Consider the following 14356-nt stretch of genomic DNA (forward strand, 5'->3'; position numbering starts at 1 on the left):
ATAGTTTTCGTGGATGTATGGTATACACCTGTATATGCCTTATAGTTTAACATTCTGTCCACATATGTATGTTGTTCCCTCTAGTGTATACTCGGCATGTCTGATGTAGAATTTTATAAAAGATTATAAGTAAACAAGATATCAGAAAAGTGTGGTGAAGGATCAGAAAGCTTTTGTAAAATAGTATATAATCTACTTGTTTGAATGTGATTCGGTGATGTATGGAATATTTAGTATTGTACATTACACTGTCTGGCGTATGGTGAAGCCTCTGTTGTTCACTCTGGGCCGTGTACTGCCTCCACCCGTGATGTACAGTCTTCTCTGTGGCGTACACTGATGTACTACGTACCGTCTGTACTGTGTTGTACACTCACATTTAACTTACAAGCTAGTTTATCATTGACGTTGACTTCGCAGCCCTTGTACCCTACCTACAGCCCAGATTGGGTCCTGGTTTCTGGGTTCGCCCGTTTGGTCGACTAGGCTGTTTTGAAGCCGCGGCTTGCAGGCCCACGTAGCCACCGGTGGCCGGCTTCTCAGATACATCTTATAAATATTGATCCAGGGTCTTATTAGATTACTCCACCATTTATATACACACCTCCATATTGTTCCTGATGTCCTCAGGTTCCTCCTGTGGTGCCTCTTGACGCTGTCTCCCCCTAGTGTAAGGAGGACTCGGTGTGTGTGTGTGTGTGTGTGTGTGTGGTGCTCGCGAACGTTTGTTGGCCTGTGCTGTGGTGAAGATGGCTGTGTTTAAGTTGTCCTTTCTTTTTAAGTATTTCCAGTGTATAGCTTACGCTCCTGGTGTATGAAGTGTATGATTCACGCAATATTGCCTGAGTGTAAACTGTGGTAGTGTCTGTATTATGTGTACTTTGTGGGTAATGGTGCATACAGGCGTATAGTGTATATTGTGGTGTTTGGTGTTTCCTTGTACTATAATGGTACCCACAGGTGTATGGTGTACATATTGACTTATGGTGTACAGATGAACATGGTCGTGGTGTCTGTGGTGTGTACATTGGCTTCCTGTGTTCACTTGACAGCATGATGTACAGTAGTGTATGGTGAAGTCTAACTTTATGATATGGTGACACTGGTAGTGCCTGCCTCTCCCTCTCGTGCATATTACCGTCTGGGTTATCTTGTGGTGTTTGCTGCACCACACCAAGTGTATTGTGTATTATGGTGTATAGTCCCTTAGCTGTTGTTTGGTGTGCAGTGCTTTACGTTTTTGCCTAATGTATGTTGGTTTATGGTCTTCTAGCTGTTGGCTGGTGTGCGGTGCACTACACTGTTGTATAGAGTTTACTGGTGTATGGTCTGCCAGCTGTGTGGTGTAAGGGTTATTATAGTTGAACGTCTTAATCGGATTGTAAGCTGTGGTGTAATGCCTCCACTTTAGTACGTTATGTTCACTTTGGTGTTCTGGGTGCCATCTGGTGTATTGGGTACTTGTCATGTATTGTAGATGTTGAGTGCATAATGGTGTATTGTGTTCTCGACGGGGTTGAAACCTGTGTACAGGGGCACTAGTGCTTCCTAGTTTTTGTTGGCTGATGTGCCAATGTTGTATAGTGTGATGCACGGTATATATATATATATATATATATATATATATATATATATATATATATATATATATATATATATATATATATATATATATATATATATTTTTTTTTTTTTTTTTTTTCTGTGCTGACCGACTTAGCACGAACAAAACCTGCTCCAATCAAGGCCATCTCGGGTGAAAGGAAAGAATAAGAGAAAAAAAGAATGTAGAAATTAATCAGGTCTCCGCAGGTGTTTGTAGATCTGACTCATATAGAGGTTTGAAGTGGGAAAGGATAAAGGGAGAGGGGGAAAGACGTAAGGCGAATGAGAGTAGGCAATAAGGCAGAACCCTGAGGGACACCATTGTTGATAGGATTGGACTGGAGAGTCGTTCCCTCAATGACTGCTGCAGTGGAACGATCGCAGTGGACACCTTACGTTAGGGTACAGAGAGAAGCAGAAAAACCAAAGTGGATAAGTTTAGAAAGGGGAAGACTTACGTCACACCTTGTCAAATGCTTTGGAGATGTCGACGGCCACATAAGTTTCACCAGAATTCCTGAGAGAGGAGGGCCAGAGGTGAGTCACAGAAAAAGAATATAGGAAGTAAGTTTAGAAAGGAAAGATTTAGGCCACACCCCGTCAATTGCTGTGGAAGTGTCGAGGGCTACGAGAAAAGTTTCACAAAAATTTTCTACGAGGAGGACCAGAGGTTAAAGCCATATAGGTGGTGATGAATGAGAGGGGAATGGGATTCTGAGAGTCTATGAGGAAGACCAGAGGTGAAAGCCATACAAGTGATGATGAGTGAGAGGGGAATGGGATTCTGAGAGTGTGAAGAAGTGAGAGTTAAGAAGAGTGTCAAAGATTCTGGAGGTAGTAGTAGTGAGAGCCGTGAGGGTGATAGATGGAAGGAATAAAACGGTTTCCTCCCTAAGGGTTGGGCTGGACCGTCTCATGCTTCTAGGAAGAAGGAAAATGGGGTTATTGAATAGGTACAAAACAGGTGAGTAAGGAATGGTGGCACTTCAGAGGCACATTCCCTTAGGGACGTCAGGGTCGTAGGCCTTGCCCAATTGAAGCTGGAAAAGTACTTGGAAGACCATGCGTAAGGAAAGTATAGGTGATGGCAAGGTTCAGTGGAAGGAGGTTGGATCTGAAGATTAGATGTAGAGTCATCCAAAGTTGAATTACAGGAAAATAAGTTATCAGAAAATTGTGGATAAGGATCAGAATGATTTGTTATAGATGTGTAATCAGCACACATTCTTTTCATAAAAGGTGTGTTAACTTTACGAAGAACAACTTTGTTGTGAATCTGTGCAGAACTGAAATTGGAGTGGGATTCATGTAAAGGGAAGAGTATAGACCTGATACGCTCTGTACGTAACATGACAGGCGTTGGAGTAGATGCGACCAAACCATGATGAGGAAGTGAGACATCTAGTTGAACATGGGATGTAGGCCTCCATCCTTGACAAGATAACGTCTGCTATACGTTCAGCACAGCATGAGGCTTCTCGGCCAATTAAGCAGTGCCCATCCTAGAAAAAGTCAGTACAGAATCTATGCGAGGATGACCTGCTGAACTCTCCTAGTGCCAAGATTGTCATTTTGATCGAGGTACACTGGATGGGCGTGCCCCATTAGAAGTGATAGAGATAAGATTATGGTTGGAGGACCCGAAAGGAACAGAAAGTGTATGAATTCCACTAGTGGGAGGGTACGGAAGTGAAGAGAGATTGAGGGAGTTAGTAGAGTGGTTGTGACGGTCGGGAATTCCTGTTTGGGTGTTTCATTATACGTCCCAGATCGTTAAGGAGGAGGGGGAAGAGAAAGGGCCTCGCCTTTATTTGGATCATCCTAGGTTGAGGCCAACCAATCCTTTTGGTGCACGTTTGAAATCCCCTGGATATAGGATTTCAGTGCGTGGATATGAAGAGACGAGTGCTTCGTGTTAGGGAGTCATGCAGTCGAAGAGTTATATAGATAGTGGGAGGAATTGGCTGGGAGATGATAAACGAAACGAGTGTAGAGGGTAGAAAAATTTTGAGTCTCAAGAAACACGAGATGAAGAACAGTTGTGATACAAGAGGCACAAACATCACACACTGGGGCGGAAGCGATGGTAGGGGTGGGAGTTGTGGTAGTGTCGAGATGCAACCTTGGACAGTGGGTTTCATTGTGAAAATCAAGATACGAAGTCGATAATTGTGTTTTGTGCTCCTGTTTTAGATTGTCTTGTGTCCACTTACTGGTGTAGGGAATGTATGGTGTGTGCTGGGAAGGAACGGATGCTTTTTGTCTAATTACCTGCGTTTTTAAGCTCTGTGGTTGTTATATATGGTCAGAAAGATAGCAGTCACTCACGACCTGTTATCCCTAGTTATAGTCTAACAGTCGTATACCAGTGTTTTATCTACCAGCTGGTCGAGTTTCATGAGACACGCATGGGGGATTTTTGGGTTAAGAAAACTGGAAAGTTACAACAGAGTTTTTGAGATCATTTATTTAAGAGAAAACATACTGTTTGTGTCTACGACACCTGTGTAGCCTAAGGTACAAACAACATGGATGACGTCACGGTTGTCACACACCTAGGACGCTCACACGGGCGGCGCTGTTCCGGGTGGGGCTGACGGGCGCCGCCCTCCGGAGCGCAGTGCCCTGGGCAAGGAACAGCCAGGGGTCCGCCTTAGGGGGGAGGGAAGGGCCCGTCCGCACCGCACAGCCCGGCCCGTGCCTCTTTGTACACTTGTTGGCGGCACCTGTACACTTGGTGGCCCGGGTGTTACACCGGGGCCTGTACTACACCCAGTCCTCCAGGGCTGCTAGACTTTTACAAACAAAACAACATTCAGTACACAGCTGTGTGTTGTGTGTGAGTGCGGGAGACTGCTGGTGTGGTTCGCTCGTGGTGGACCGCTAGATGGTGAGGCCACTGCTCGGGGGGTGTGGGAGGAGGAGGGAGGAGACCAGTGCCTTGGTGAGGTCGGTGATCAGGCCGCTTGCATGCCTTCTCCGTGATCTTTAAACCAGCAACAGTCGAGTATATATATATATATATATATATATATATATATATATATATATATATATATATATATATATATATATGTGTTTTTTTCCTTCTGCCACATCACCTGTTTTGTGCACCACACCTGGCTACGCTGAAGCCTCGCTCCAGTGTAGCCAGACTGTCCAGAGGGCTGGAGGGGTTGGTTGGTTGGTTGGTAGGTGACCACCGCAGGAAGTATAAAGTAGCTGTCCCGGTCCAGTACAGCATGACGACGGTACGGTGGACCACCGGAGGAGGAGGAGGAGGAGGAGGGAGGGGACACACACACACACACACACACACACACACACGCACACACCACCCCCCCCTGGCGGGTTGGTTGTACTGGGAGGGCGCGACGACAGCCCCTGCGTGATAGACACATGACTCCTCAAACGTCACGACTCTTGGGGGTGGGCGGGGGGTGTGTGGTGGGGTGGGGGAGGAGGGGAGTAGGTATACAGGCACAGAGCTGAGCCTGCCTTGTGCACCAACATCGTATTTGGTTTTGATTTTACTCGATATGTGATTCATCTTCACTGAATCCTCTGAATAACAAGTACCACAAAATACAAAGGGTATTTTTTTTTTCAACCAGGTCTCGTATCTGTGGACATCATAACAATAATACAAATTCTGATCTGGATGGGTTCTTTGATAATCGTAAAAAATAGAAAATAATGATAATGAAAAAAAAAAAAAAAAGGAATTCCACCCCTCCCAAAAAACTTTGCTCAAAGACAAACCGAGGGAGTGTTGACCAAACTGGGACACGGGCTACACTACCTGCCATCATCATCCGGTGCTCCGGGGTCTCTCGTCCACCGCCCCTACCACCACCTCCCACAACTTCCACTATCATCACTTAAGTTGCCAGATTATTAACATTCCCGAACTAAATGATAAATTTGTTTTAGTAGGACAAATAATAATAATAATAAAAAAAAAAGCTCGGACCTTGTGTGTATATTTGTGCTGGTGCATGTAATTATGTATGCATGTGTACGTGTGTATGTTTTTGCATTTGTATGTGCGTGTATTTACACTTCTGTATTTGTGCTAGTGTGTGTATTTATCCGTAAGCCGGTGGATTAATTCGTGTACTGAAGTGCATTTGTGTATACGAGTGTATTGGCCAGTGCATGTGTATATATTTAAGTGTATTGGTTAGTGCATGTGTATGCATTTGAGTGTATTGGTTAGTGCATGGGTATGTATTTGAGTGTATTGGTTAGTGCATGTGTATGTATTTGAGTGTATTGGTTAGTGCATGTGTAAGTATTTGAGTGTATTGGTTAGAGCAAATGTATGTATTTGAGTGTATTGGTTAGAGCAAATGTATGTATTTGAGTGTATTGGTTAGTACATGTGTAAGTATTTGAGTGTATTGGTTAGTGCATGTGTATGTATTTGAGTGTATTGGTTAGTGCATGTGTAAGTATTTGAGTGTATTGGTTAGAGCAAATGTATGTATTTGAGTGTATTGGTAGAGCAAATGTATGTATTTGAGTGTATTGGTTAGTACATGTGTAAGTATTTGAGTGTATTGGTTAGTGCATGTATATGTATTTGAGTGTATTGCTTAATACACGTGTATATATACGTGTATCAGTGAGTTCACGCACATGTGTGTTTGTGTGTGTGTGTGTGTGTGCAGGGGGGATGGGCAGGGTGCAGCAGGGGCAGGGGGTTGGGAGACACTGCAGGAGGGACCGTGGCAGCGCTCAGGTCTGCTACTGTACAACTGAGGTGCTGAGACAAGCCACGCACCCCGACCCGAGTATAAAACCTTATATCTAATATATACAAAATATACATGGATGCAACTAAAGACTTCCTTGTGTGCTTCTTGTATTCTTGCACCCCAGTGTCTCTAGTTATCACATATACAAGAACAGGTAGCGTGAAGAGAGGGTACTTATGAACAAATGGTTAATTCCCGCACTTGGTAATTAGGCCATTTTGGTTTCTTGTCTTCTTCGGCTGACCAGACACGGATCTCGTCTTCAAAGTAAATTGTTTCTGATTCTTATTTTTCCCGTCGTTGAACACCTGCTTTGTTGTGTTTCTAATTACATGCTTAGCATATATTTATTTTTTTTTTCTATCTGGTTGTCCATCAAGGCAACACCTTACGTTTACAAAGGTTATTTTTCTTGAGTTGGTTCCTCACTATGAGAATCACCGGAGTCCCCACATTGTTCGTTCACCGCACCGAGTGCACGCATCTCTGATGCTGTGCTTGTCTCTTCGGGAGTCAGTTTTCACTCCCAGTTTCCACCTTGGTAGGTATCCTTCGCTCCACGTGGTAGCTCTGTCTACGGCGGCTGTTGCGGACGCCTCGTCCTCCGCAGTCCAGCGCGTAGACGGACAACGCTGCCACACCGCCTTCACCCCGTCACTCCACGTCTGCCAAAACCAAGACAATCCTGCAACGTCAACCATACTCCCACTGGAACGTAGTATGGGAGTGAGGAATCCTTATGCTGTTGGCATAGGCACACCGAGTCCTCTGGAGTGGTTGTGGACGTGGAGTGACCTCTGGCTGTGCATGCTGGCGTCGGTGATGGTGGTGGGGGTGAGGCGGGCAGCTGGTGGTGGATGGGTCCCGAAGAAGGTGGTTGTGCGGTTCATCACCGGAAGGCGGAGGTTAAGGTGGGGAGCTGGAAGGTAGAGACGGGCGGGGTGTGGGTGTGGCCCGAAGTTTGGGCGTGAGCGACGGACGTGAGGGCGTGGGCGGCGGAGGAGAGGGCGTGTGAGGCAGCGGAGGTGGGCACGTTCCCAGGAGCAAGACCAGGGTTCGTGCCCAAAGCCGCCTGTCACATGCTGCCCATGTAGGGCCAGTTGAATGTCGACCCGGAGAGCAGCATATCCCTGTTGGCAGACGATTGATATTAGTCCACAGAATAACTGTATCCTCAGCGTGCACTCCTAAGTTACTCTGTATAACATATATGATTTGAATCTCAGCTGAATATTGACCGAAAATGCTTTAATCTCTAAAACTTTTCGCGGTAATTCTACCTTTACGTAATTCATGTTTTTCAAAGAGAAAGTTGAAGACATTACATAACACAGATCGTGCCGGGAAACCATCCTACCTGATAAGGGTCTCTATTGGTGTCTTGCCGACCAGTCTGACGAAGAAGAGCTGTTCTATGACGGTGGATGAGACTGTTCGCAGAGATGGAAGGCGGAGGAGGAGCTTGCCGAACCTGGTGGGTTGGTTGGGGTACTGTGTTCGGCAGTACTCCTCTAGGGCACACTGAGACTTCTCCTGCAGACCCTCGATGTGCGACAGGTCGCTCAGCCCACACGCGTCTGAAACACAAACGAGGGAATTAATGTGACGAGACATTTATTAAAAAAAATGTACTAAGTAATGTCATTTACATTTACTAAACTATTGATACGAAATCGATAAGGAAGATACAGTGTTCGATTTTCATTCAATGTAGACTGAAGTGTCCAGGAAGGAAATATCATTGAGTTACAGCGAAGAACAGAAATGAAGAAGGTAAGGGGATAAAAATGTGGTCATCATAATGAACATTGCCATCACAACTTGGTGAAGACCGAGCGTAACTGAAGATGCGTTTCTCGGGGATGTGGGAGTGAAGAGGCAGGAGACAAAGTTGTGGTCATCAGTCTCAAGGCTCATCAGCGGGAGACAACACCTCCGGAAGTCCTCCTCCGACAACAATACTCAACGCTCCAGGTTTCCTCTCTCTACTATTAACTTTTTACAATCCGCGCCGCAGACCGGAGATTAATGGTAACACCAAACATTACGGAAAAGGAAAATAAAGCTTTTTTTTTTAGGTTTATTGTGGGTTTTGCTCTCTTGGTTAGAGCCGATGCACGCCAGGTCCCCCGGACTACTGTGCATGCGTCGTCATTTAACCAACAATCTGTGATGCGATTCCATTAGCGTGTGAGAGGTTAATATGCCGAAATAGAATATGTAAAGATACTGCAGGTTTTGCACATACCCACATATAATGCTTCCCTGCAGACGAGTACTGTGATAGCGAATAATAAGCCTGACACGTCACCATTAGGAATGGCTGCAGTATAAGAGGGACACGATCGTGGCTGCGAGACTACAGCAGGAGACGGCAGGGAAGATGTATGAGAGTGGCAGAAGTGCGGGTCCGACCAGCTGTGGCGGATAATGGATGTCTCCAGCCAGCCAGGCCGCTGTAAAATGCTGGGCGAGCTGCAACCCTCACACTGCTCGCTGCTCACCACTGACCAACACCGCCACTCCTGGACACACACACTGAATAAAAGATCGCAAGGAAGAAGAAGAAGAAGAAGAAGAAGAAGAAGAAGAAGACGTAAGAACCGTGAAGATGTTGAGGTTGAGAACGAAGAGAGTCGAATAAGACTCGTCCCCCACGACGAAGGACCCTGTACGAAACATATGAAGCCAACCCTACTAGAAGCACACTAAATTGCATCCTTTGAAACGTGGATACCATATGTCTCGCAAAGAGAGAAACGCGATGAATGTGAAATAAAGATACGCAGCACCTAATCCGGTGCCTCGCTCACCCACCACCAGGCATCATCAATCAACAATTCACGTGCCTCCCGTGAAATGTATGATGTTGCAATTTATCAACATTGAAATTCAAGTCAGCCTCAGCCAATGGTAGGAAGAGTGGAGAGGTTGAGTCATCAATATAAGAGAGACTGCTGCAATAATGACAGGTAGACATGCATGTTGGGTCTTCGGTATGCTCATATAGCGACCACACCACCATCTTCTTGCCGCCACCCACTGCCACATGTTCTGATTTATATGCAGTTTTTTTTTTCCTCTTTGAGGTTCCAGTCATGGCCAAAAGTCCACATCATGGCTAGGCCTCACTTGAAATATAGAGAGGGTAATGAAAGGGAAAAAGAAGAGACAAGGGGAAAGTATTTACGAAATTTGGAGGATGTGAAAAAACCTGTCTTTTTAAAATGCGCCAGGTCATAGTTATTGGGAAAGACATGTGAAGTTAGAGAGTTCCAAAGTTTCGATGTGTAGAGAAACAGTTATCAAACTGGCCTACCCTTGAATTGCCAACGGCCACACAGTAATCATGTGACTCAGCAGCTAACCGAGTATTGCGTGGTCTAGCTAGTGATGGAGGCACACAAGCAGCCAGCTGTCGGGAGAAAAAACCAAAGTAATACTTATAGAAGAGGGAAAGTGAACCAATAATTGCGGCATAGGGTAAGCGGGTCAAGTTTTCAAACTAGCCAGGTAGAGTTTATGAGTAGGACCGCTTTGGACTCTGTTAAGTTAGGATGTCGAGCTAGAACCATTCCAGATGTTAGAGCAGTAGTCCTTACAAGGACGAACCGAGCATGGGATACACAATGAATTTGTTGGGGATACCGACAAAAGTCAGTTTTGTGTAAACGAAACAACAAGAAAAGAAAATTCGACATCTAAACATGACTCGCAGTGTCTTAGAGGCAGACTTAGCTATTTCCGTAATGTGGGGTTCTAAAGATAGAGTGGATGTTACAGTAATACCAAGCATGTTCACTGAGTCAAGAGGTGGAATTACAGATCGGTCGAAGGAGAGATGAAAGATAGGATACTCCGGTAATGACGGAGCAAGGCGGGTGGGGTGCAGTCCCACACACACACTCCCGTCGTCACATAGCTATAATCAATAATTTATATTGTCATTTCTAGGGGAAAGCACATGCTCTCATTTCCCCCCTGCATCTCAGCTGCAGTGCTAATGAATACATACCACAGACCACAGCAGTGCTTCTACACCATACAGCATCTCTGTTCTTGAGCGATTTATGTTGGCTGGGGGTTAACTTTACTGCTAACATAACTCAGATGTTTATATAATTGATACTGATGCTGTTGGGTATTCGCTGACACATGAATGAAGTACCCTTATTCACGAAGCAAGGAAGAGGCGCGACCCTTAGAAATACTGTGATTCTTACGTAGGCTGCTATTAAAACCACCCAAGAAGTGGAAATGAAGAGTCGAGATGGGGAGATATGTCGGGAAATGTTCGCTGGCGAGATAAAAGAATATGTGAATGTTTGCAGACATCAAGAGGATGATGGAGTGGTGTGGAGGTTGTCAGACGGCCTCTGGCTGTTCAACCCAGTCCACCACCAAACATGCCAAACCCCACCAGATCTCGTAACACCCTCCACATACTCCCAGCCCCTCACGTCTTCCACTGTCCATCACACAACCCCAGCCTCCACCAAACCTCCCAGCCCCATGACATCTTGCAGCCCCATCACGAACCCCTGGGCCCCACTACACCTCCCAATCCTCGCGATATACCCCAAACACCCAGTCCCTGCTGCTTCACGTCCTAGGCCAACATATTCATACCCCCACCACACATAATCACCTCGCCTCTCATATCTCGGTTACCACGACGCACAACCAACCTGCATCTTATGGCTAAAGCCATATAACCCTTCCCAGCCCAATAATGAATATCCCTCGCTCCCCCTCACACACCACAACCATACCACACCTCAGCCTCCATAATTTTATGATGACTGTTGGGGTCTTCCGTCAGGCCGCACAAATCAGTTTTAACTACTTGGTGTGCCAAGTTGTTGTAGCGGTAACTCTTATACCACCTGTGTTGTGTGGTGCATAGTGGAGGGAACCATACTTCCTACCACTCACGATCCACTGCCATACACCCCTAACATCCTTTTGCTCAGCCACCCATTGATTTTTTTTTGTGTTTACATTTTGCGACGCCTACAACATGTATAGATGTAAACAAATCCCAATAAAGATCTACGATTCATTATATATTTCCAAACGAGTTGTCTGTTTCTTCACCCCACAGCCGTCATTCTCGCCTCACATTATCCATCTGAAGACTCTCCATAGAAAATACAGACTTCACCCTCATTCCCGCCTTTCCAATTTTTCGGACTATATAAGCCTCACTTCGGCACTTTAGGGGAGGGTTTCCTCGACTACCCAGCTCACCCTCTCAGTTCATCAGTTCTAACTCTTTAATGTTGGTCTGCCAGACGGCCATCGTGAGGAATTGTGGATCTGCGCATCGCCAGTTGAGGCCATCCAGGGAGCCGTCTATAGGGTGTTTGCAGAGGCGGGATCCTTGGACTGTAATGATCATGTGCAGCACTGGTCACGCCATCCAGCTTAATTCAGTGAGACTTCCTTGCTTACAACATATTTTCTTCACGAATCATAAGAAATTTATATATATTTTTTCCCCTGCTTTTCTGTTTGTCTTGTGACTATCTGACAGGAGCTGTAGCAACCCACGGACCATGAACCTCCCTATCTGTGGTTACGCCTAGAGGGAAGTCACTTCGGCGAGGGTGTATTGTCGTTTGTTAACGCGAGGGAGTACAGTCTCATCCAAGAACCTCTCACTTCAAAGGACTCGTGAATCATTTTCCTATTACTGAGTAGCGGAGTCTTGGAGCTGCAGGAGTTCCTGGAAGAGGGGTCTTGGGAGTAAAACTAAGACCCCCTCAAGAAAGCGGTCCCTGGGGCAATTGCTATTATATAGATTCATAGGTACTTTCATTTTTTCCAAGATGAGGTCCTGGTGTTACCCAGGTCCTCATTTCCAGAGGGCTCCGCGGCCCAAGACTGAACTGATTCGAGTAGCAGGGAAGTGATGAACTCCTTTGGAGTGAGAAGGTCTTTGAAGAGACTGTACTCCCAGTGATACAGCCTCACCGAAGGTGACTCTTCACTCGTAGTATAACCTCATGTCGGTCGAGTCTGATAACACACGCGCGCACACACACACACACACACACACATATATATATATATATATATATATATATATATATATATATATATATATATATATAGATAGATAGATAGATCGATAGATAGATATATGTATATAGAGAGAGGAGTCGGGAATGCTTGGGTTAGAGGCAAGGCTTTACTCGTTAAACAAAACCTCTCCTGGAGGATGATGGGGAAGGTTCCTCGCTCATAGTTATTTCTTAAGGTTTTGTTTACCTTTACGTAACATTCCTGAGGTCTTGCCTTTCATGTGTAAAAATGCTTCCCTGTCCGCCTCTTTCAGGCTTGCGGTGTGGCGCCCTACCCGCCTCCGCCCGCGCCGCCCTCCACCACCACCAGGCTTGCCGGAGCGCCACATAAAAGACTGACACATCGGGGAATTAAAGGGTGATGCCAAGAACGAGAGAAAATGAAGACGAAGAGTCACATAACAGAGGCGTGAGGCAGAGCATTGACTCGCGCGTCTCTTGCCAACCATGATATGCTGCGAGAGTACGTGGTGTGGAGGTGATGTGGGTCGCTGGTGCAGTATGCTAACGGAGAAGCCATGAATGTGGTGTCAGTGGTGTAGTGCGGTGGTCGTGTGTTTGTGGCATGGTGGGAGGTGTGGTGTGCAGATGGCTTGGTAGTTATGTGGTGTCCAGATGGTGCACTGTGCTGACAGTCTGGTGTCCTGACCGTCGTGGTGTGCTGATGGTTGGTGTGGAGCTGGGCAAGTGGTGTGGTGTGGTGTGCTGTGATGGTGGGACGATGTGGTGGTGTGGTAGCTGCTGATGACGTGCCGTGTACGGATGGTGGGACTGGGTCGCAGGGAAATGTAGGTACTACACTGCTGGTCTGGTGGCGGATGGTGTACTATGATGATATGGTGTGGTTGTGAGAACACTGAAGGGTTGACAGCACAGTGTTGTGTACTGCTTCTGTGATGATCTTATGATGTGGCGCTGTTCTCGCCATACTACTGTAGTGTCCTGGTGGTGTATTGTAGTGATGTTGGTGATGAGGACTGGTGGATTGCTCACAAGGAGGGCTGATCTCCTTGGTATGTTGAAGATGTAGTGATGATGTATTGGTGAGGTTGTTATATTGATGACGTAGTGATGCTGCTGCTTTAGTTTTAGTTTTAAGGATGTTTATTTTGTAGGTAAACATAGACAATACATTTCGGTGAGAGTTTAGGGTAGGTGGAAGCCAGTATAGAGCGTACAGTGGGTACAATACATCGACATCGGAGGGTGACCAGTGGGCCCGAGTGGGGCCCAGGGACCCAAATTGGTTCCTCTCCCGTCCATATGAGGGGGAGGGAGGTTTAGGATACATCAGATACATGATATATAGTCACAGGATAGTAAGTGATGGTGTCAACAACATAGGTAACGCTATCTGTGTAATGCGTAGCAAATTTTAGATATATATACACAAACAAATTACACTGAGGTGTGTATTTGGAACGCGACAAGCTGTAGCGTACAGTCGTTAACTCGTTAAGGTTGATAGTAGTATGAGGGGTCAAAGGTACATTACATGTTTGGCATACAGTTCCACAATATACTAGCATTGGGCATGTTGTTAACATTCACACTACACACTGGACATTGTAGTTACGTGCTTGTGCTGGGCATGATTGCTGTGTACATAGCTCAGGAGATGGCGAGTTTCGGACATAGTTAAAAAAGGTCCTCAAGGATGTTACTATCAGTGAAGTCATCACAAAGCTCTCGAAACAGGAAGACTTGAGGTCTAAAATGAATGAGTTTGGCACATCCGTTAATCTAGCGCCTTAGGTCATGTTCACCAGAACAGAGTCGGCAGACTTGAGAGAATGTTCAGATCATGGTTTCTCGCGACCTGCCACCTGTATCGTAGGCGTATTCTGGCAATTATGATATCACATTGTCTGGTATGGATGGGTCCGGTGCCTTCCTATGTTGATG

At 45.8% G+C, this 14356-nt stretch overlaps 1 protein-coding gene across 2 annotated transcripts in view; it reads right to left on the bottom strand.

Moving 5' to 3' along the window:
* Positions 1-4046: 4046 nt before the first annotated feature.
* The window catches only part of svp (COUP transcription factor 2), a 284141-nt gene continuing 273831 nt past the window's right edge, over positions 4047-14356 (bottom strand). For both annotated transcript variants that reach the window (XM_071687176.1, XM_071687177.1), the window contains 2 exons: positions 7723-7942; positions 4047-7495 (listed from right to left, as the gene is read on the bottom strand). In XM_071687176.1, the coding sequence (XP_071543277.1) occupies positions 7441-7495; positions 7723-7942 (275 nt within the window). In that variant the 3' untranslated portion in view covers positions 4047-7440. The remainder of the gene's footprint in view (positions 7496-7722; positions 7943-14356) is intronic.

The sequence above is a fragment of the Panulirus ornatus genome, chromosome 43 (genome assembly GCF_036320965.1).
Source record: "Panulirus ornatus isolate Po-2019 chromosome 43, ASM3632096v1, whole genome shotgun sequence".
NCBI lineage: Eukaryota > Metazoa > Arthropoda > Malacostraca > Decapoda > Palinuridae > Panulirus > Panulirus ornatus.